Genomic DNA, 21,866 nt, shown 5'->3' with positions numbered 1-21,866 from the left:
CTCTGCCCCTCTCCTGCTTGCACATTCGCACGCTCTCTCTCTTTCAAAATAAATAAACATTCATAAATAAATAAGTAAAATATGGTATTCTATAAGCATAATATGTCACTCAATAAAAGATAAGATTCTCATGACTGTATTTGAAAATCAGGCAAATTGCTACCCTATATGGTTCACTTACCGCATGTCAGGCTCTGTAGGATCAGATACTTCACTTGCATTCTCCTGTTCAATTCTTAAACCTCCCAGTGGGGGTAAATGCTATTCTTACGTGCGCACACACATACACACACACACGCACACTGAAACACGAGGAAGCTGAGACTCCCAAGAAGTCCAGACCCTACAGCTAGTGAATGGCAGAGATTTAGTAAGAACGCAGGCAGCCCTACTGCAAAAACAAGAGCCCTTCTCTACATGATCGCTGTGGGTGATGGAGAGTGATTTACTACTTCCTTTCTCTTCACAGTAGCGAGATGGAGAAACCCTTACTCACCAGGGCCTCCACTGTCTTAATACCAGGAGTAGTGTGAATAGTCATTGCATTAACCCCTGTTTACACCGTACACCGTCCCTGCCACTTTACCTTCAACCTCTCTGATCCTCACCAGAAACCTCGGCGGTTTTTATACTGTTAACTACCATTTCACAGTTGAGAACACAGGGCTCAGAGAGCTCAAGTAACTTGTGCACAGTCACAGAGCAAGCGACTCTAACTCCATGGCGTCCTGCACTGTCCTGCCTCTCAATAAAACAGTCTCCTAAGACCCGGATGAGAACGAGAAGATGGTCCCCTGCCATTTGCTTATTAGCGACATTGGCATGTTTCTGTGGCACCCGACTGGCCAGATCCAGAGGGTATGATGTGTGTTCGGGTTGAGTTGGGAGGAAAGGGTATATTGGGCCTCTAGGGAGTTGACCTGGCACAGGGCACCTCACAAAATAAGGCTTCACTCACTTCTTGGTACTGTACCTGTGGGAGCCTCTGAAATCACATGTTTATGAAATAAACATAAATAATTACCTACTGGGAAAACATTTGGATAAAAAAAATGCATTATTTACATGAAGTACATCTGTTATTGCCAACTTCAAACATTTAACTGGCCCAAGAAGCTGTGTTGTTTTTTTTTTAATGTTTATTTCTTTATTTATTTTGAGAGAGAGCACACAATTGGGGGAGGGGGACAGAGAAAGAGAGAGGAGAGAGAGAATCCCAAGCAGGCTCCATGCTGTCAATGCAGACCCCAATGTGGGGCTGCATCTCATAAACCGTGAGATCATGACCTGAGCTGAAATCAAGACTTGGACACCCAACTGGCTGAGCCACCCAGGGACCCGCCCCCCTCCACCAAGAAGTTGGTTTATGTAAAATCATACACAAGAAAGGACTTTAGAAATGTAATTAAGAACACTGAGGCCAGAGGAATTACATTTTCCAAGTAAGTTAGTGAAAGAGAAGGATCTAGAATTTCCCACTGTCACCAAGTCCCCTGAACTTTCTACTGCATTATTTTGCTTCACCTAATTTTCAGAAGTCTGACAGGGCAGAAAGAAATTCAGTAGGTTTATTTGGTTTCTGGAATGTGAATTTTTAGAAGTCAAATTGATCACATTTAAAAATGAGCTTTAATGGGGCCACCTGGGTGGCTCAGTCAGTTAAGCATCTGACTCTTGGTTTCAGCTCAGGTCATGATCTCATGGACATGGGATCAAGCCCCATGACTGTGCTCTGCGAGGAGCCTGGTTGGGACGCTCTCTCTCCCTCTTGCTCTCTGCCCCTCCCCCACTCATGCTCTCACTCCCTCTCAAAGTAAACAAAATGTAAAGAAAAACATTTATAAAAACCAGCTTTAACAGAACGGCAGTAATGTCAAACCCTTGTCCTAATTCTGTTGCCTTTTCTTTCTTTTTTTTTTTTTTTCTAGATTTAATGATGCTTTGGAGCAGTTTCCTAAGTCTGAAATTTTCTGTGCTTGTGAACCCCAGGATTTTCTAAGAGATGGAGGGGCCTGCACAGAACGACCTGAACAAGATGACCCATGAGGAAGGTGACCCTCTCAAGAGCACCACCCCTCAGATTTCTGTTAGTGAATTTTCATGCCACTGCTGTTACGACATCCTGGTTAACCCCACCACCTTGAACTGTGGGCATAGCTTCTGCCGGCACTGCCTAGCTTTATGGTGGGCCTCTTCGAAGAAAACAGAGTGTCCAGAATGCAGAGAAAAATGGGAAGGTTTCCCCAAAGTCAATATTCTCCTCAGGTAACGCTCGGTCCATATCGGTAGCCCATACAGCTTGCGCACTATGCTTTGTCTTCATGGGAGCAGCCATGTTTGAGAAGGCCAGAGGCGCAGGGCCGACCCCCACTGTCATTCTAGATCTGCTGGCCTGGGAGTCAGGGGGCTCAAGGACCTGCAAAGCCAGACTTCCTTCCTCACAGGTGACCGTGATTTGTTTGTGTTTATTTATCATAAAGGAAAAAACAAATTCTGGTTATCAGACCATTGCTTGTAATGCTTTGTCCTATAACACTTTTTATCGATTTGTATCCGCTGAGAACACCCCAGGTCTCATAGAGAAAATGGCGTCACCGCACGACTCTGTACGAATCGGTTTGCTGCTGATTTTCATAATCTTTGATAAACTGTTCCAGTTTTCACATCGGTAGAGATGGTCTCCCGTGTATAGCTTCACATAACAAATGGCAAGACCTTTCAGAGAGAGGGTTCCTTTCTGCTTGCATGCATATTGCACCTGTCACGTCTTCGAGCCTAAAGTCCTTGCTTTTCTTCTGTTGCCTTCCTGATACTAACAGAGTACCAGAAAGTTCCCTGAAAACGTTAACCTAACATTCTCTTTTTCATGGGAGATACATTGACAAGCGCTTTGCTCTCACCTCTCAGCCTGGGGTACCTGCAGATTGATCTTAAATTGAAGGAAGGTTCTCTGATTATGTGTAATTGAAAACGAAGACAGCTCCACTTGTTTTCTGGAATTAATGTTGAATAACATCAGCAATACATAGATAACCTTCATTTGTTTATATTCTTTTTAAAAAATGAGAGTGCTCACTGATAAAGATCCCTTTGCCCTCCCCCTCCCCATCTTACACCACGTCCTTCCATTTCCCCAGAGTCATTTCAGTCATGCCTCTGTTGTGATTTCCTTCAGAATTTTAACGATACTTTTGTACCTATGTGTGCCAGCAGGAAATGCAAGTATTTCCTCACATCAGTGGTGTACTATCTATAAGGCTCCACAGTTTTGTTTTGTTTTTTAATTTTTTTTAATGTTTATTTATTTTTGAGAGACAGAGTGCATGCGGGGGAGAGGCAAGAGAGAAAGACAGAGAATCCGAAGCAGGCTTCAGGCTCCAGCCTCCTAGCTGTCAGCACAGAGCCTGACGTGGGGCTCGAACCCATGAACCGTGAGATCATGGCCTGAGCCGAAATCCGAGCGCTCAAGCGACTGAGCCACCCTGGCCACCCCATCGTTTATTATTTCCGCTCAACAATATGTATGTCTTAAATTTATCCATCTCGATACAAATGATATCCAGTAAATTCATTTTTAAAACTTTGTAACATTCCATTGTGTGAATAGACCATAATTTAACTGTTTCTCTAACAGTGGACACATCGGTTGTTTCCAGTCGTTTTTGGTGTTACCAACCGGGCCATAGTCAGTCTTGACCATTGTTCTAAAGTGCCTGTATGTTGTTAAATATTGACTGTTAGTTTTATTTTAGCCTCTAAACATCCTAAGTGTATTTAGTCAAACAACTGTCACGTGATTTTTTTTCCTATTCTTCATAGGGATGCCATTGAAAAATTATTTCCTGATGCCATTAGAATGCGATTTGAGGACATTCAGCAGAATAATGACATAATCCAGAGTCTTGCAGCCTTTCACAAATACGGGAATGATCAGGCTCCTTTGGCTACCAACACAGGCCGAGTGAATGCACAGAGAGGTGGGGGATTCTTTTCCGGAGTGCTCACCGCTTTAACTGGTGTGGCAGTAAGTGTACCGCTATGTTCCTCTGCCCCCTGACCCACTCCCAGTTTTCACTGACATCACTTCTGTGGAAATTGATAGCTTACCTGTATGTGGTCATTCACTGCACGCATTTTGACATCCGCTGGGTCGGATGATTCTTCAGGGAAGCTGTGTACTCAAGTAGGCAGTGTAATATTCAGGGCCCAGTTCTTCTTAGCTTCGTTCCATTCATCCTCTTCCTCACCCCTGCAATAGTCACCGTGATTATTCCCATCCCATTTGTCCATTTCTATTATTTTGGTTTTAATGTAAGCTCTATCCCCAGCATGGGGTTTGAACTCACAACCCCGAGATCAGGAGTCGCATGTTATACCGACTGAGCCAGCCAGGTCCCCGTTATTCCCATTTTAGAGGTGAGGGAACAGATGCAGGAAGGTGTGAGAACTGGAATCCGAGACCGTGTCTACCTGGGTGGTTGAGTCTTGAGCATAGCCCTTTACTAACATCTCACATGGAGACTGTTTTATTCTCGGTTCCCTGGTACGAAAATTTATTATTATTATTTTAATGTTTATTTATTTTTGAGAGAGAAAGACACACACACACACACACACACACACACACACACACACACACACACACAGACTGAAGCAGGCTCCAGACTCTGAGCTGTCAGCACAGAGCCTGATGTGAGGCTCGAACCCACGGGCCACGAGATCATGGCCTGAGCTGAAGTCAGACACTTAACACCCGGGCGCCCCATGCTACACAAATTTAAAGGTTACAAATTTTCCAGTAGAAAAGGCACATGAGGCAGTTATGCTGGCCAGGATGTTGGGGCCCAGGGTGCTGCGCTCCCAGATGCTCTACGCCGAGTCCTGTTCCCATCTCTGTTCCCTCACGGCCCCACAACCAGCAGAGACAGGGGCCCACCTGGAGTTCTCCTCCGCAACTCTCGGTGCCAGTGGATCATTGTACCGACTCAGCGTCATTCCCGTCAAGCTCAGCCTTCCCTTCCCTGCCCCACACTCGTGAGAAGCTGGCTTCTCTGACCTTTCTGTGTCTTAAGGCCTCTGTCCCTTGTCCCCAGGTGGTCCTCCTCGTGTATCACTGGAGCAGCAGGGAATCTGAGCACGACCTCCTGGTCCACAAGGCTGTGGCCAAATGGACAGCAGAAGAAGTGGTCCTCTGGCTGGAGCAGCTGGGCCCTTGGGCCTCTCTCTACAGAGACCGGTTTTTATCTGAAAGAGTGAATGGAAGGTGAGACGCTGGCTCTTCTGACGTGTCATTGACCTTTTTGTAAGCTGCTTTACTGAGTCATAACCCACATACTATGAAATTCACCCATTGAAAGTGTCCAATCCATGTTGTTTAATGTATCCACAGACATGTGCAGCCATCACCACAGCCTAGTGTTAGGACATTTTCATCACCCCAAAAAGAAAGCTCTTACCCTCCCCGCTTTGGTGTTCATGCCCCCTCCCTCATCCCCAGGTGACCACCATTCTCTTTCTGGCTCCGTGGATTTGCCTGTTAGAGTAATCCCTGTAAACGGAATCCTTTAGCGTCTGGCTTTTTCACCTTGCAGAGCATTTTCAAGGTTTATCCAAGTTGTCACGTGGGTCAGTGCTTCCTTCGTCTTTTTTTTTTTAGTGTTTATTTATTTTTGAGACAGAGAGACAGAGAGAGAGAGAGAGAGAGACCGAGCGAGAGAGGGGCAGAGAGAGAGAAGGAGACACAGAATCCGAAGCAGACTCCAGGCTCTGAGCTGTCAGCACAGAGCCTGACGTGGGGCTCAAACCCACAAACCTCAGGATCATGACCTGAGCCAAAGTCAGACACTTAACTGACTGAGCCACCCAGGCACCCCTAATGCTTCCTTCATCTTTATGGCTGAGCAGTATTCTCACTTGTGGCTACACTGCACTTGAGTACCCGTCCTTCAGTCGTTCAGGTTGCTCCGTTTGGGGGCTCTCACGAACAGAGCTGTTCTGATCCTTTGCATGTGGGTTTTTGTGTAACCCTGTGCTTCCGAGGGCCCATGCATGTCTGCCCGAGTGCTGTTGCTGGGGCCTGAAGTCACCTTCTGTATTTCCCTTCTTGAGGAAACGTCACACCGCTCCCCAGAGCAGCCGAACCATTTTATGTGACTGGCATTTTGTGTGTTGCTTCTGAATTAGAAAAGAACCATGTATTTTTTAGTTATTTTAAAATAACATAGGACTGTAGGGTATGGAAGTGAAATACCCTCATAATTCTACTCTTCAGAGAAAACCACTGTTAGCATGTTTCTGGACATCTTTCTGGATTTTCTTCCACGTTTATACAGAGATACACATAAGTGTATATTATTTGTTTAAACTGGAAATACAACTGTATTAAACAGATCTGTGATTATAGGTACATATATGTATACATATGTACGTACATATGTGTGTGTACTAGAGTCTCTTTAGTTGATCTCACCAAGGCACGTCTGGGCTATTTCCTTTTTCCTGTCCCAGGCAATTCCAAGCAATGTTGTAGCAAATGCCCTGATACAACGAATTCCAGGATGGAATTGCCAGGCTATGGGCAGGCCTGCCTCTGCCCATCAGCATGTCCCCATGCCCCCTTCCAGAACACTGTCCATCTTTCTTGGGCTCTTTCCTTCCTTGGAGGGACTGTGTAGGGAGAGTATAGTGTGCCACGCAGTGCTGAGAACGGCCACTCCTGCTAATCTACTTGTTTCAGATGCACCATCCAGGCCCCTGCCTGCCCACCTCACACCCCAGTCACATTTTCCCCCCGAACTGAACTTTCAACTCTTAACTCTCCTTTGGGAAAGCCACACGCTCCCAGTTGAGCTGTCTGCTTTTTGTAAGAATTGGCGCCTCCCCCGAATTGTGGTTAAAAACATTTTTGTTGTCTACCTGGCTGATACATCTTTGCCTCATTGCCTTCCTTCCGGAAGATGGATTCCTAGAACTGGAATTTCCACGTCAAAGGAAATAAGCCTTTATAACTTTGATCAATGTTTCCAAATCACCCACGAGAGGACATCAGTTCACATCCCTCCCCCAGTGGTTGTGTGCCTGCTGGGTCTCCGCTTGCTGGTGCACAGGGGTGGTTTTAACGATTGGCTCTTGTGGAGGCGGAGTCATATTTTCCAATGGAAGGGACCAGATAAGGGATCTACAAATATTTTTATTAAATTACGACCCCAAAACAGCTACTTTTTTTTTCTATTTATTTACTTATTTATTTAGAGACAGTGTGATCGGGAGATAGACAGAGAGAGGGGGAGAGAGGGAGAATCCCAGGCAGTCTCTGCACCATCAGCACAGAGCCCGATGCCGGGCCTGAACTCATGAAATGTGAGATTGGGCCCTGAGCCAAAACCAAGAGTCGGACATTTGGCCGACTGAGCCACTCAGGCGCACCCCCACCCCCACCCCAGAACAGCTCCTGTTCGAGTCATCACATTTTATTGGATTTCTTCCCAATTTTTTTCTATATGTTATAGAAATATATATAATTTTATATAGAATATTATATTCTATGTAAAATATATACTACATTTTTCTTTGCAAAAGAGAGTACCCTGGGAGAACTCAGCTGCTTAGCTGAAAGATCAGAAGTTAGGAGCAAAACAGACCGGGGTGTGCCTCGGCCGAGCCCCTCTATTCCTCCAAACCATTTTGTCATGCACGTAATGCTCATAATTCCACCTACTCTGCAGAATTGTTAAACGGATTGGTGACGGTTTGTGGAAGTACTTTCAGAGAGTCACTAACAATTAACAAGCATTCAGTAGTTTGCTGTTATTACTGTTACTTCATATACCAGGTATCTTGCCTTACCGGAAGCCCGAAGTATTTGTGTTGATAGGATGGAACCCTGGGTGTGAAGAGTTGGCTTCCGGTGTATAATCTCACAAGAAATCTACTGCTCCCCTCCCCCCACAGGTTGCTTTTAACTCTGACAGAGGAAGAATTTTCAAGGGCGCCATATAACATAGAAAACAGCAGCCACAGAAGAGCCATCCTCCTGGAACTGGAGCGTGTCAAAGCACTGGGGGTGAAGCCCCCCCAGAATCTCTGGGAATATAAGGTGAGCTCTTTGTTTATTTATTTTTAATTGAAAAAAGTAGAGCGAACGGCCCGTCCGTCATCTCCATGCCCGCTGCTTAGGAAAACCGCAGACACAACTGAAGCCCCCGGCTCCCCACCCTCTCTAGCGGAACCATGCTCCCGCAGCTGAGCCAGGCGCCCTTACTGGGTGCATTTCCCTCCTTGGACTACGGGTCTGTACACACAGGCGCTAGGAGCCCTCAGCCTGAACGTGAGAGGCATGAACTGAGCATGTCCTTCTGCAAGTAGCTTTGAGCTTTGACCTCTCTGGCTCCAGTTCACGCATTTTCTCTTTTGAGCGTATCTTAGTTCGTGCATTTTCCTGTCCATGCACATGGAGGTTGTTGCCCTTAGAAACAGTGCCACTGTGGAAATTCTTGGGGAGTTCTTATGCTTTATGGTTATATACTGAAGCAGGGGATTAGTAGTTCACAGGTAATAGGCATCTTCAGCTTTATGAGGTATTGATAAATTATTCTTCGCTCTGACGGCACCAGCTGATTTCTCCTTCACGAAGATTTAGCAAATGCTGTGCTATAAAATGAATATTTTTTTAATTATAAGATACCTGGAATGTGCCGACATGGCAAATTTCTGCATTTGCGTGGAGAAAAGTAATTACACATAACCAATAAGTTCACGGGAGAAAACGCTCACTCATAATTAAAGACATGTAAACTGAAACAACCAGATGGCATCGTTTTCACCCATGTTACTGTCAAGGATGAGAGAGCATTACGATACGAAGAAAAAGACACTCGTGGGTGTGGTGGGTGCTAAATTGGCGCAGTCTCCTTGGAGAGCAGTTTGTCAATAAGTGTTCAAATTCAAACCGCACCTGCCCTGTGATCTGCCGTTTCACTTCTTTGCACCTGGAACACAGGCGGCATGGTGGGGGGTGGGGGGGGCGGTCAAGGTGAAGAGCAGGGCTAGGCGCCTGACTGCCTGGGCTGCTCGCTGGGCTTCTCCAGGACACGCTGGCTGTGGGACACCAGCAGGCACCCGGGCCTTGTGTGCCTGTCTCCTCGGTAAATGACTTCACAGAGTGACAGTCGCAGTGAGAGCTGAACTTTGAGCCCCAAAACGTCATTAAACAAGACGTTCACTGCAGCGTCGTTGGTAACAGCAGCACAAAGAAACCAAGCGAAGTGCCTGTCACCAGGACAGGTTCCATAAATTGGGCCCACCCAACCGTGGATCCACTGCAGAAGGTGGTGACGCTGGTGTGCTAATAAGGAACGATGCCCACGTTGTATTGTTAACTGAAAGTAGGGAAAAGCACATTGGAAAATCCACACGTGTACGTATCTGTATGTTGTCATATGCACAGAATGTGTCTGGAAGGATACGCAGACTGTTACAGTATTTTCCTCTACGGATTGAGACTTGGATGGAAGAGAGAATTTTATGTGTCACTTAACACATTTCTGTGCCATTTAGAAAACATTGTGTTTACTATGTACACGTATTATCTTAAAACCAAAAAAAACATTAGTTTCAGACATTTTGACGAATGGGCTTGGAGGTCCTTAGGTAGAAGGTTTGTTGTTTTTTGTGTTATCGCTGTTATTTGTTTAATTTTGGAAAATCCCTGCTTTTATCATAAATTACCCATTTTGTTTATGCAGTAAACTCTGGGCTTTTTGTAGCCAATATTAGCCCTCTGGTAGGTTTTTAGTGTCTGGCAGAACATTCGTGGGGCACACATCCAGCGATGACCCTCTATTTAAAAAACATAAAAGTAATCTTAGCATTAACCAGAGCGAATGGGCACGTGATTCCGCACCCAGTGTGAAAGCAGGCAGAATCTTATCAGTGGGCTCCTTTGGCTCTTCTGTGCCACCAGCCCCTCCCTGAGGGTGGCCATTTGACAATTAGGCAACTAGCCAAAAGGCCGCGAGGTGTGTGATAAGATTCCTCCAACCCTAGTGCCTGGTGCAATTCCTGTTCTCATTAGACGGGAAAGAGACCGCTCCCCGTTGAAGTGCTGCCCAGTAACCACCTTACTGGGTGGTTGGTTTTCCTCCGTGTCTGATAGGAAATAGCCAAGCACTCACCTCCTCAGCACCCACCCTGACGCCAGACCTACAAATCCATAACCTGGTCTTCTCCCTTTCTCTTGTACTAACCATGATGTGGTTGGACACACGAAGACTTTTATTTCTGGGACCGGTGCTCCGGGAGAGCTTGCATATTCAGCAAGAGCAGGATTGCCCCCAGGGCGATGATAGGCGTGGAATACACAAGTCTTCCGTAATACAGGAGTTGCGGCCCCCTCTAAAAGACCACAGTACATAAACAGATGTATAGTATATCTGTGGTATTAACATTTCATGGGGGCAGGATTATGGGGAAAAACAAAAAGTTTTTAACAGATTTCTTAAGGGCTGATTTAAAAAAAAACAGGTTGGGAAACAATTTTGATAAAGAACTACCCCCATTTCTATTTCTCATCTAAGTTAGGAGGCAAAGATATCTTTAGAAGTTAGGTTTTTGAGGGGGACACCTGGGTGGCTCAGTCGGTTGAGCGCCTGACTTCAGCTCAGGTCGTGATCTCACTGTTCTTGAGTTCGAGCCCTGCATCGGGCTCTGTGTTGACAGCTCATGACCTGGAGTCTTTTTCAGATTCTGTGTCTCTCTCTCTCTCTGCCCCTCCCCCACTCATGTGCGCACGCATGCTCTCTCTCTCTGTCGCAAAAATAAACATTAAAAAAATTTTTAAGTTACATATATTTTTTTTTAATTTCAAACACACACAATAACAGGATAAGAGTACAAAACTACCATGTACCCTTACCAGCTATAACAACTTATGGCCATGTTCATTTCAGTGATAACCTCCACCTCCCGCCCCTGACTATTTTGAAAATCTAAGATATCTTATTTTCCCATAGGTAAGTATTTCATTGGGAATCTCTAAAAAGTAAAGACTCTCTTAAAGACAAAACTGAATTCTCTGATATCAGGTAACTTGTCGGTATTCAAATAGACCACATCTTTTCTTCTTCCAGTTGACGTGTTCCAAACAAGGTCTGCATTTGGTTATTATGTGTCTTAAGTCTCTTTTACTGTCTGGATTCTCCCTCCCTTTTTTTGTCACCCTGCATTTATTTGTTGAAGAAACCAGGTCATTTTGTCCCGTAGTTTGCCCACATCTTAAATTTTGCTCATTGTCCCTCTGTGGTGTCCCCTGACAGGCTCCTCTGTCACCAGACACGTAATGTGTCCTGTACATCCCATAATTCGGTAGGGAAATCTAGAGGCTTGCATTGGTTTAGGTATTTTGACAAGACTGCTTCATAGCTGGTGGCATCTTCTCCCATTAGGAGGCTCAGCATGGCTAATTGTCTCTCTCTCTCTCTGATGGTAGCAGCCACCATGATCGTTCATCCTTTGCCTGCAAAATGGTGATTCTGTAATTCTGTCACTTCTTCATGTGTTAGCTAAGTACGTCTAAAAAAATTAAATTAAATTTAAAAAAAAAGGAAAATTTCACTCGGCAACCATTTTGATTACCCTAAGCACAGTTTATACAGAAAGGTCAGTTAAATGCTCGATCCTTTTCCTTTATTTACCAGTTTCATAATAATGATTTGGTTCTCTGTTACCTAGATAGGGAACCAGTTTCTTTCTTTAGGATCATCATTAACTAAGGATTTTAACATTCTTGATATGTTTGAATACCTTTTAGTAATTACTCTAATTGATGCTCAGATTGTCCCATATTTTTGGAGTATAAGTCTACTGAAATTATTTTGCGTTTTTTTTTAAGATTTTTTTTTTTAGCATTTGTTTGTTTTTTGAGAGAGAGAGAGCAAGCGAGCGCACAACAAGGGAGCGGCAGAGAGAAAGGGACAGAGGATCTGAAACAGGCTCTGTGCTGAGAGCAGAGAGCCCAGTGCAGGGCTCGAACTCATGCCCCACGAGATGGTGACCTAAGCTGAAGACAGATGCTTAACCGACTGAGCCACCCAGATGCCCCTGAGCTTTATTTTGAGAGAGAGAGAGAGAGAGAGAGAGTAGGGGGATGGGGTGGGGAATGGGGGTGGGGAGAGAGAGAGAGAGAGAGAGAGAATTCCAGACAGGCTCCACACTGAGTGTGGAGCCTCATGCAGGGCTCGATCCCACGTGGGGATCGATCCCACGGCCCTGAGATTGTGACCTGAGCTGAAATCAGGGTTGACGCTCAACTGACTGAGCCACCCAGGCACCCCTTGAGTCTATTTTTAAAATTTAACATTTGAATTGAGGTATAATGTACTTGCCCATGAGTCCTTTTGACATGACCTCAAAAGTCTGATACTTTTTAAGTTTTTATTTAAATTCCAGTTAACATACAGTGTAATATTAGTTTCAGGAGTACAATACTTGTGATTCAACATCTCCATACAACACTTGATACTCATGATAAGTATGCTCCTTAGTCCCCATCACCTGTTTCATGCACACACACAGACGCGCGCGCACACACACACACACCCGTAACCATCAGTTTGTTCTCTGCAGTTAAGAGTCTGTTTCGTAGTTGGCATCTCTCTCCCTACCCCCATTTGCTCGGTTGGTTTTTTTTCTTCAGTATGAGTGAAATCATACGGCATTTTGTCTTTCTCTGACTGACTTGTTCGTTCAGCATAACACTCTCTAGTTCAATTTACGTCATTGCAAATGGCAAGATTTCATTCTTTTTTACAGCTAAGTGTTATTCCATTGTATATACGCATCACATCTTCTTTATCCATTCATCAATCAGTGGACACTTAGGTTGTTTCCATAATTTGGCTATTGTAGGTCATGCTGCTATAAGCATTGGGGTGCAGGTATCCCTTCAAATTAGTATTTTTGTATTCTTTGGGTAAATACCTAGTAGTGCAATTGCTGGATTGTAGGTTGGGTAGTTCTGTTTTTAAGGAACTTTTCTTTTTGAGGAACCTCCATACTGTTTTCCAGAGTGGCTGCACCAGTTTGCATTCCCACCAGCAGTGCGAGAGGGTTGCTTTTTCTCCACATCCTTGTCAACACCTGTTGCTCCCTGTGTTGTTGGGTTAGCCATTCTGACAGGTGTGAGGTGGTATCTCATTGTAGTTTTGATTTACATGTTCCTGATGGTGAATGATGTTGAGCATCTTTTCATGGGTCTGTTGGCCATCTGTATTTCTTCTTTGGAAAATGTCTGTTCAAGACTTCTGGCCAATTTTTAATTGGATTGTTCGTTTTTTGCATCTTGAGGGTTTTTTTGTTTTTGTTTTTGTCTTCTGTGTTTTGTTTGTTTTCAGAGTGAGCTAGCACATCAGCGGGGGGGAGGGCGGCAGAGGGGGAGAGAGAGTCTTAACCAGGCTCCACACCCAGCACAGGGCCCACTGACTGAGAGGTCATGACCTGAGCCAAAATCAAGAGTCAGACACTTAACCAACTGAGCCACCCATGTGCCCCTGGGTGTTGAGTTTTATAAGTTTTTTATACACTTTGGATACTAACCCTTTATCAGATATGTCATTTGCAAATATCTTCCCCCATTCTATAGGCTGCCTTTTAGTTTTGTTGATGGTTTCCTTCACTTTGCAGAAGCTTTTTATTTTGATGTACTCCCAATAGTTCATTTTTTATTTTGTTTCCCGTGCCTTCAGGAGACATATCTAGAAAAAGTTGCTATGGCTGATGTCAGAGAAGTCAGTTGGTGTTCTCTTCTAGGATTTTTATGGCTTCGGGTCTCACATTTAGGTCTTGAGTCCATTTTGAATTTATTTTTGTGTATGGTGTAAGAAAATGGTCCATTTTCATTCTTTTGCGTGTTGCTATCCAGATACTTTCTTTCCTTATGTGACAGGATGTTCAAGTTATTCTTGTACCTTTTCTATCCCAGACCTGAAATCAGCCATTTCATAGGTTGGGCCTTTTTAAAAAACCTTTTTGCTATAGAATTTCAGGTGCATGCAGAAATAGAAGAGTATACACCTGTCCAGCTTCAGTGAGTATTGACTAGTGGCCATTCTTATTTTTACACACCCCTCCACCCACTCTTACACACCCCACACACCCGCAATGCATGGGGTTATATTAAAGCATAGCCAAGCATCATATTATTTCACCCTGAAATACTTGAGTGTAAATCTCTGAAGAGAAGGACTCTTTTCTTAACATTTAACAGTAAGCCATTAATAGCATCAAATAAGTTGAATGTGTTTTAACAGTTTCATTGAGCTGCAGTTAACATACACATATTTCAAATGTATAATTTGATAAGTTTCTGTAAATTCCAGTATAATTAAAGTACATTGTTATGTTAGCTTCAGTGATCGTGATTCAACGATTCTGTGCATTACTCGGGACTCATCAAGATAAGTGTACTCTTTAATCCCCATCCTGCTTCACACACACCCCCCCCCCCCGCCCACCCCCCGCCTCTGGTCACCATTAGCTTGTTCTCTGCAGTTAGGAGTCTGGGTTGTCTCTTTTTTTCTTCGTTTGTTTGTTTTGTTTCTTAAATTCTGCATATGAGTGAGATCATTGGTATTTGTCTTTCTCTGTGTGACTTAATTTCACTTAACATAATACCCTGGAGGTCCATCATATTGTTGCAAATGGCAAAATCTAATTCTTTTTTATGGCTGAGTAATATTCCATGGTGTGTACATACACCACATCATCTTTCCGCATTCAGCAGTTTGGTAAGTTTGGACATATTGCACACACCTGTGAAATCATCACCACAATCAGGCTAACGAACATACTCATCTGTCCCCAAAGCCACCTCCTGCCCCTCTGTGAGCCCTGCTCCCCACCCCTCCCCATCAAATAAAGTACGCGTTGCTAATGTGGAAAACTGGTTCCGTTTTCTCTTTCCCTTGAGCATCTTGTTATGTGCTTATTTTATTGTATCTTCCTTGGTGAAGTGGCCATTCATATCTTTTGGCCATTTTATTTGATGCTTAGTAGCACCAAGTAAACAGAATCGTCTGAAGTTACTTTTACAATCAGGAAAAACATAAATACACGTTCTTTGTAGCAAAATTGACCAAAGTGATGAAAATGAAAATAAATGGCCCATAATCCCACCTGAGAGCCAGACGTGGCTAACGTTGCATTTTGCTCTGTCGTCTTCTTAGACAGTTTTTTTGTGCGTAGTTTAATTGTGCTTTTGTTTATGTATTCATTCCACAAATCTTTATATCTGTTGTGAGCCAGGTGCTGCTCTAAGAAGGGTCACGAAAGAGGCCTGGTTTGTATGGGGCTGACACCGGAGAGATTGAATTGCCACATGTCTTGGAATCCTTTTTTCACCTAACACTGTAACAAGAGCATCATCCAAAAATGCCCATATTCACTTTTCAATGGGCTGCGTGAACTCTGTGCTGAACATCCACTGTAACTTCATTACTTAGGTCTCAGATTTCACTTTTTCTCTCTTACGGTGTAGCACGAAACATTTTGTGCATAAAGCCTTCTGTATTTCTGATTTCCTTTTAAGCGGTGCCCACTAATACATTGGTTAAATTGAACATTTTGAAGACTCTTTGATACATTTTACAAAATTGTTTTCCAAAAAAGTTGGGTTTTACTAGCAGCGCCTGGGAGTGTATGTCTCAGCACCCCCCTACCTCCCCCACACGCACACACCAAAGCCATGGAGAAGGATTGGGTCTTTATTAAATAGAGCCCGACAGATTGATTCCTTGGCCTCTTCTTGCCACCCATTCATTCATCCATTCATTCACTGTGCAAACCACACACAGAAAAGCTGAAGGCAAAGGGCGTGAGACTGTGGAGAGAGCATGGGTGGGGAGCTGGCTGCCGTGGTTGTGATGTGACCCCACGCTCGCCTTGTCCTCTGCAGGCGGTGAACCCCGGCAGGTCCCTGTTCCTGCTGTATGCCCTCAAGAGCTCCCCGAGACTTGGTCTGCTATACCTCTACCTATTTGACTACACAGACACCTTCCTGCCCTTCATCCACACCATCTGCCCCCTGCAGGAAGACAATTCTGGGGAGGACATCATCACCAAGCTTCTGGTAGGTCTGCACAGTGCCTTGAATGGCACTCCTCGGTGCGGTATGGAATTGGAGACGGGGCTGTAGCTGTCACAGAAGAGCCAACGACGCCCAGCCCCTCCAAAAGAAAATCAAGCAGAACTTCCCCACTCCCAGAAGCCTGTTTTATTTCCTGCATTGCGTAACAAGAAGGCTACCCTCTGGACTTGAAATATTTTCGGGGGGAAAATCCGGCATCGCTTTTGTTACAAAAGAAGATAGAATAGGTTCAGATTGCCTGAGGGTTAAATTTACGGACCCTCCAGCTTGGTGGTCTGTCTCGAAGAGGATCCCCGAAGGATGATGGTTTGTCCCACTGCAAGGGAGGGTTAGCACCCATCCTGGGGGCCTCAGAAAAGTAAGCCATTGTCCAGCTCACTGATGGGAGTGGTCACCTCAGCTGACCATAGGTCCCTGGCAGAGATAGGTACCCACGTTGGCTTTTGTGTCTTCAGAATTGTTGGTGGATCCCACTTACACAGGGCTGTCTCTGTGTCTGCTTGGTCATTGCAGGGTACTGTCCTTTGCATTGCTGCTCCTGGGGCAGTCCCTCTGATCTATTTAAATTAAAAGTCACATGGATGTAGGAAGCATCGTGTATGATCCACACCCATAAATGTTAAAATAATTTCTAGGGGTGCCTGGGTGGCTCCCTCGGTTACGCATCCGACTCTTCATTTCGGCTCAGGTCACGATCTTGGCGGTTCATGAGACCAAGCCCCGTCGGGCTCTGCACTGACCACATGGAGCCTGCTTGGAATTCTCTCTCTCCACCTCTTTCTGCCCCTCCCCAGCTCACACGTGCACACACCACGTTTTCTCTCAAATAAATAAACTTAAAAAAAAAAACCTACGAATTTCTAAATCTCCAAAAACTCTTTTTAAAATACTAAAGTCAGGTATCTGCCTGACTTGAGCCTTGGATGTAGTTGAAAGCCTGCTAATTAGCCCTTAGGCACAGCGTTTGTCTAATTACCCAGTTTCCTGCTATTACCTGCCCTCTCTGGACTGGGAGAACAGAGACCCCACCTGTTACCTTTCCGTTTTCACAAGCCTCAACAACCCCTGTGCTCATGAGGCTCACTTTCTTCTTGGGATACTTAGTATCTGCTCCATAGTGCACAGTCCTGCTACACTTCCATAAGCCTTCTGGATGCCTCTGGTTTATTATCTGCTAATAACTGTAGTGAGTTTTTTATTTTCCCCAAAATTACTTTCTCAAAGTGTATGTTTAATTTTCCCATGATCTGTTATCCTACCACAGCAAAGATGTTGAATTTAGGAAATCGTTTGAGCTACCCATGCAGTGATGAAGAAATTTTAAAACTGGTTAATTTCCATTCATTGCAACGTCATTATTTATTTTTTTATTTTATTTTTTAATGTTTATTTACTTTTGAGAGAGAGAGAGACACACAGAAGCACGAGTGGGGGAGGGGCAGAGAGAGGGAGACACAGAATCCGAAGCAGGCTTCAGGCTCCTGAGCTGTCAGCACAGAGCCCGACGCAGGATTCGAACTCAAGAACCATGAGCTCGTGACCTGAGCTGAAGTCGGATGCTCCGCTGACTGAGCCACCCTGGCGCCCCTGCACCCTCATTATTTATAACTCAGGCTTCGGAGTTTTTTTACTTTTACTTCTGAGCTTCCACAATTCCATAACCAGCATCTCTGTTCAGCTTCCTCAGTAACATTTATCCAGTATAAGATTCTTAAAAGGTGAGTCGATGGGTGGAAAATTTCGTGTTATGTTGTTGGATATCTGTGTTTTAGTAAATGTAAAGTTCACCGTGATGACTGCAGTATAGTCTGTAAGAGTCAATCCTAATGATTTTTTGTGTCCACCTTTTGCTTACTTTTATGTTATTCTAAAGGATCTAAGAGAGCCCACCTGGAAGCAATGGAGAGAATTCCTTGTCAAATACTCCTTCCTTCCATACCAGCTGATTGCTGAATTTGCTTGGGACTGGCTGGAGGTCCATTACTGGACATCACGTTTTCTCATCGTCAATGCCATGTTACTCTCGGTTCTGGAATTATTCTCCTTTTGGAGGATCTGGTCACGAAGTGAACTGAAGTAAGTGTGTGTTTACACTGGAGGTGGCAGGAGCAGCAGGCACTTCTGAGAAAGCGGTCCCAGGTAGTAGAAGAGTCCTCTTGATTACGCAGACGTGAAAACACCCCTTGCTCTGATTTGTAGATGTGGCTTAAGCAGCAGATGGGAAAATTTCCTCGTGTCTGGAGGGGGGGGGGGGCGGGGTTTGGACAAGTGTGTCTCCATTTATCTTCTCCCTGTGTAAGAACATACCATGTCATTCCCAGGGGTGGGGGTGTGCGTGAAGGGTTTGATGAAGGAATACGTAAGCAAGGAGAAGAGGGTGCTTTATGGAAAGGGGCAGTAGGGTAGAGCAGAAGGAGATCTGGTGAGGAATTCTGTAGGCATGAGTTCTAATCCTGCTGTGCCGTCAGCCGGGACACTAATAACTTCTCTAGATTAATGCATAAAATGAGAGAGTTGGGCCGGGACTCTAGGTTGCAAGTGCCTCTTGGTTGGCTTTCCTTCCTTTTTTTTTTTTTTTTTTTAAGTTTATTTCTTTATTTTTGAGAAACAGAAAGAACAAGCAGGGGAGGGGCAGAGAGGGAGAGAGAATCCTAAGCAGGCCCCACACTGTCAGCCTGGACCCTGATGCGGGGCTTGAACTCATGAACTGTGAGGTCAGGACCTGAGCCGAAACCAAGAGTCAGACGCTTAACGGACTGAGCCACCCAGGTGCCCCTAAATTGGCTTTCTTAAAAAGAGAAATGCCCAGTCAAGGCTTCCCGCATGGCTGGACCCAGAGACCCAAATGCTGTCATCAGGACTCGCCCTCTCCCTCTCTTTGATGTGTTGTTGTTCAGCCTCAGCTGACTTCATGCGGGGCCCTTGGTCACTCCGGGCATACATCTGAGCAGCTCAGCAACCCTGGTGGAGAGAGGGCACTTCTTTCCCCATAGCACTGATAGTCGGGCAAGGCGGGGGGGGGGGGGGCACATGCTCCTTTGCTCTGATTGGCCCAGCCTGGATCACATGCCCACCCAGACCTCCCACATGGTGCAGAGTCATGCCAGGCTCTCCTTATCCAGGCTCAGGACCTGTTCTCACCCCCCAACCAAGGGCTGGCTTCATCAGCCCCACCGAGACCACACGGCAAAGAATGAGGAAGGAGGCCCCCAGAAGGAAAACTCAGAAGGCATTTCCAGAAGAAAGGGGGTGGCTTCTAGACAGGTAGAAGTAACACAGCCCCACACCAGCATCGCACCGGCCTTAAACATCCCATGACTCAGTTCTTGGCCTCGTCAGTCAGTAACAGCCCTATAAACAGTTCCAAAAACCTGACAAGAATCTCCTATTGGTTCATTCATGCACAGTTAGTTGAGCCCCCGCTCTGTCCCGGGCTCTCTGCTGGGCACTGCAGATGTTTTGGTAAAGAAGACAGTCTGGGGGCACCTAGGTGGCTCAGACAGTTAAGCGTCTGACTTCGGCTCGGGTCATGGTCTCACGGCTCATGGTTTTGAGCCCCGTGTCAGACTCTGTGCGGACAGCTCAGAGCCTGCTTCGGATCCCGTGTCTCCCTCTCTCTCTGCTCCTCCTCCGCTTGTGCTCTTTCTCTCTCTCAAACATAAATAAACATTAAAACAAAAAACAAAAAGAGAAGACAGTCTGGACCCTGACGGCCTACAGCCTCGCAGAGAAACCGTGTCTGTGAGATACATACAAGTGCGACACAGCGATGAAGCAGGTGGGGCTGTGCTGGGGGGCCCTCACCTGGTGTGGGGCTGCCTCCTGGGGGTGGAAGATGGGTCGGTCAGGCAGAGGTGCGTCTCAGGCCCCAGGGGAGAGGAAGCAAGGTCAGCGCAGCACAGGCAGCCAGGCTGTGCATCAGGATAAAGGCCCGGCGTCCGAGCACTTGGGCGTCGTCACGAGGGACCCTGTCACGAGTCCACCTCTCAGAGGCTTCTCTTCTTTTTACAGGACTGTGCCTCAGAGGATGTGGAGCCATTTTTGGAAAGTATCGACGCAGGGGCTTTTTGTGGCCATGTTCTGGCCCCTCATTCCTCAGTTTGTCTGCAACTGTCTATTTTACTGGGCCCTGTACTTCAACCCAATTATTAATATCGATCTTGTGGTCAAGGAAGTCCGACGGCTGGAAACCCAGGTGTTGTGACTGGCGGTGCCCAGGCTCTGAAGGATTCTTCCAGCCTCCTCGACATGTGCGCACCGATGCTCGAGTAGGGGGCGGGGGGAGTGGACTTCCTGTTTCTCCGCCCCGCGAACAAGGTGCTGCTTTGTCAGAGGCTACAACCAGGTCCTCTGTCCCTCTGCCTGCGGCATCGTGGCAGCGGGGACTGACATCCCAGAGCTTGGCTGACACGACGACAGCACCTCTCCCCCCAGCCGCCCTCCTCACAGGGACTTGGGAGGCCCCGTCCACCGGGGCTGTCAGGGACTCGGGGTCCCCAGAGGATGCAGTCTGGCGACTTCAGAAGGCTGCTGGGTCAGCAGTCCCGCTTGCCCTGACCTCAGTGACGGACAGAGGCTCCCAGGGCGAGTTGGCAACACAAGGCTGCGCCTGAGACCAGGCTTGCTGGGGCCAGGCCTGTCCTCTGAATCAAATTTAGGAAAACGGGAAAAGATTTTGTCATAGGCACAGACAGTTGCGCATAAAAAATACAGAGGAAAAGCCCAAATCCGATGGATGATTCTGTATTATTAAAGAGGTGGTAGGTTTTTCAGATGGAAGCCTCTAAAAGGGTTCGAGACAGAGTGGTGGTCAGACTGTCGTCAGTGTTCTCTGCATTTAATCACTGCAACTTTGGATCCCTAACTCCCAGGGGGTGTCGAGGACGAAGTCAGGCAGTAATGGAGGGTCATTCTCATCAGGCCGCGCTGCCTCAGTGCCACTTAAAATTACTGTGTGGGGGTTTATATGGTTGGTTTTCAGGAATTTAATCTGTAAAATCCAGGAGAGCCCTTATGTTCAAGGAAACATTTTGTACTTTGACCTCACACTGTATTCTCTTATTGTCCTGTTCTGATGTATAAAACAGCAAGGTATAATTACACCAAGTGCTGTAGTTGTAAATATGAATAAGATGAGGCAGGGCCCTTATTTCTTTCTGGTATGAAGACATCAAGTGTGAATTTGAGCGTCTGAAGATTGGCCCCAGAGGTAAGTTTTGTGACTCTGTGAACCACTCGTTACTCCTTTGATCTTTGAAGATTTCACTCAAACTTTGCATCTGAAAGTTTGAAGCAATCACTTGAAAGTAAAATAAAGATTTTTGTATAGATAAAAGTTCTATAGGGGCGCCTGGGTGGCTCAAGTTGGTTGAGCGTCCGACTCTTGATTTTGGCTCAGGTCGTGATCTCGTAGGTTGTGAATTCAAGCCCCGCGTGGGGCTCTGCACTGATAGCGGGGAGCCTGCTTGGGATTCTCTCTGCCCCCCCCCAAATAAACATTAAAAAACATTTCAGGGGCGCCTGGGTGCCTCAGTCGGCTAAGCGTCCGACTTCAGCTCAGGTCATGATCCCACGGTTCGAGTTTGAGCCCCACGTGGGCTGACAGAGTGGAGCCTACTTGGGATTCCCTCTCACTCTCTCTCTGTCTCTTTCTCCCCCGCCCCTTCTCAAAATAAGTAAACTTAAAAAAAAAAAATCTTTTTAATTCTATATAGAGAAAAAATTGCTT

The 21,866-nt window shown here is 45.7% G+C and overlaps 1 protein-coding gene across 4 annotated transcripts in view; it reads left to right on the top strand.

Annotated features, from left to right (window-relative positions):
* Positions 1-21,473, top strand: part of BFAR (bifunctional apoptosis regulator) — a 33,823-nt gene extending 12,350 nt beyond the window's left edge. For 2 of the 4 annotated variants that reach the window (XM_047087446.1, XM_047087444.1), the window contains exons 2-8: positions 1,929-2,265; positions 3,820-4,024; positions 5,094-5,263; positions 7,951-8,095; positions 15,947-16,120; positions 18,012-18,214; positions 20,150-21,473. In XM_047087446.1, coding sequence (XP_046943402.1) covers positions 2,003-2,265; positions 3,820-4,024; positions 5,094-5,263; positions 7,951-8,095; positions 15,947-16,120; positions 18,012-18,214; positions 20,150-20,342 — 1,353 coding nt within the window. In that variant the 5' untranslated portion in view covers positions 1,929-2,002 and the 3' untranslated portion in view covers positions 20,343-21,473. Of the gene's footprint in view, positions 1-255; positions 859-1,928; positions 2,266-3,414; positions 3,522-3,819; positions 4,025-5,093; positions 5,264-7,950; positions 8,096-15,946; positions 16,121-18,011; positions 18,215-20,149 lie in introns of those variants that run through there. The other 2 variants (XM_047087445.1, XM_047087447.1) reach the window with 2 other exon arrangements.
* The last annotated feature ends 393 nt before the right edge of the window (positions 21,474-21,866 follow it).

Source organism: Lynx rufus, unplaced genomic scaffold, assembly GCF_022079265.1.
Source record: "Lynx rufus isolate CCGP_SWC_20201006 ecotype Redwood Valley unplaced genomic scaffold, mLynRuf1.p SCAF_23, whole genome shotgun sequence".
Lineage (NCBI taxonomy): Eukaryota > Metazoa > Chordata > Mammalia > Carnivora > Felidae > Lynx > Lynx rufus.
The sequence above is the reverse complement of the archived record's forward strand: the minus strand, read 5'-3'. Positions and strand labels throughout refer to the sequence as shown.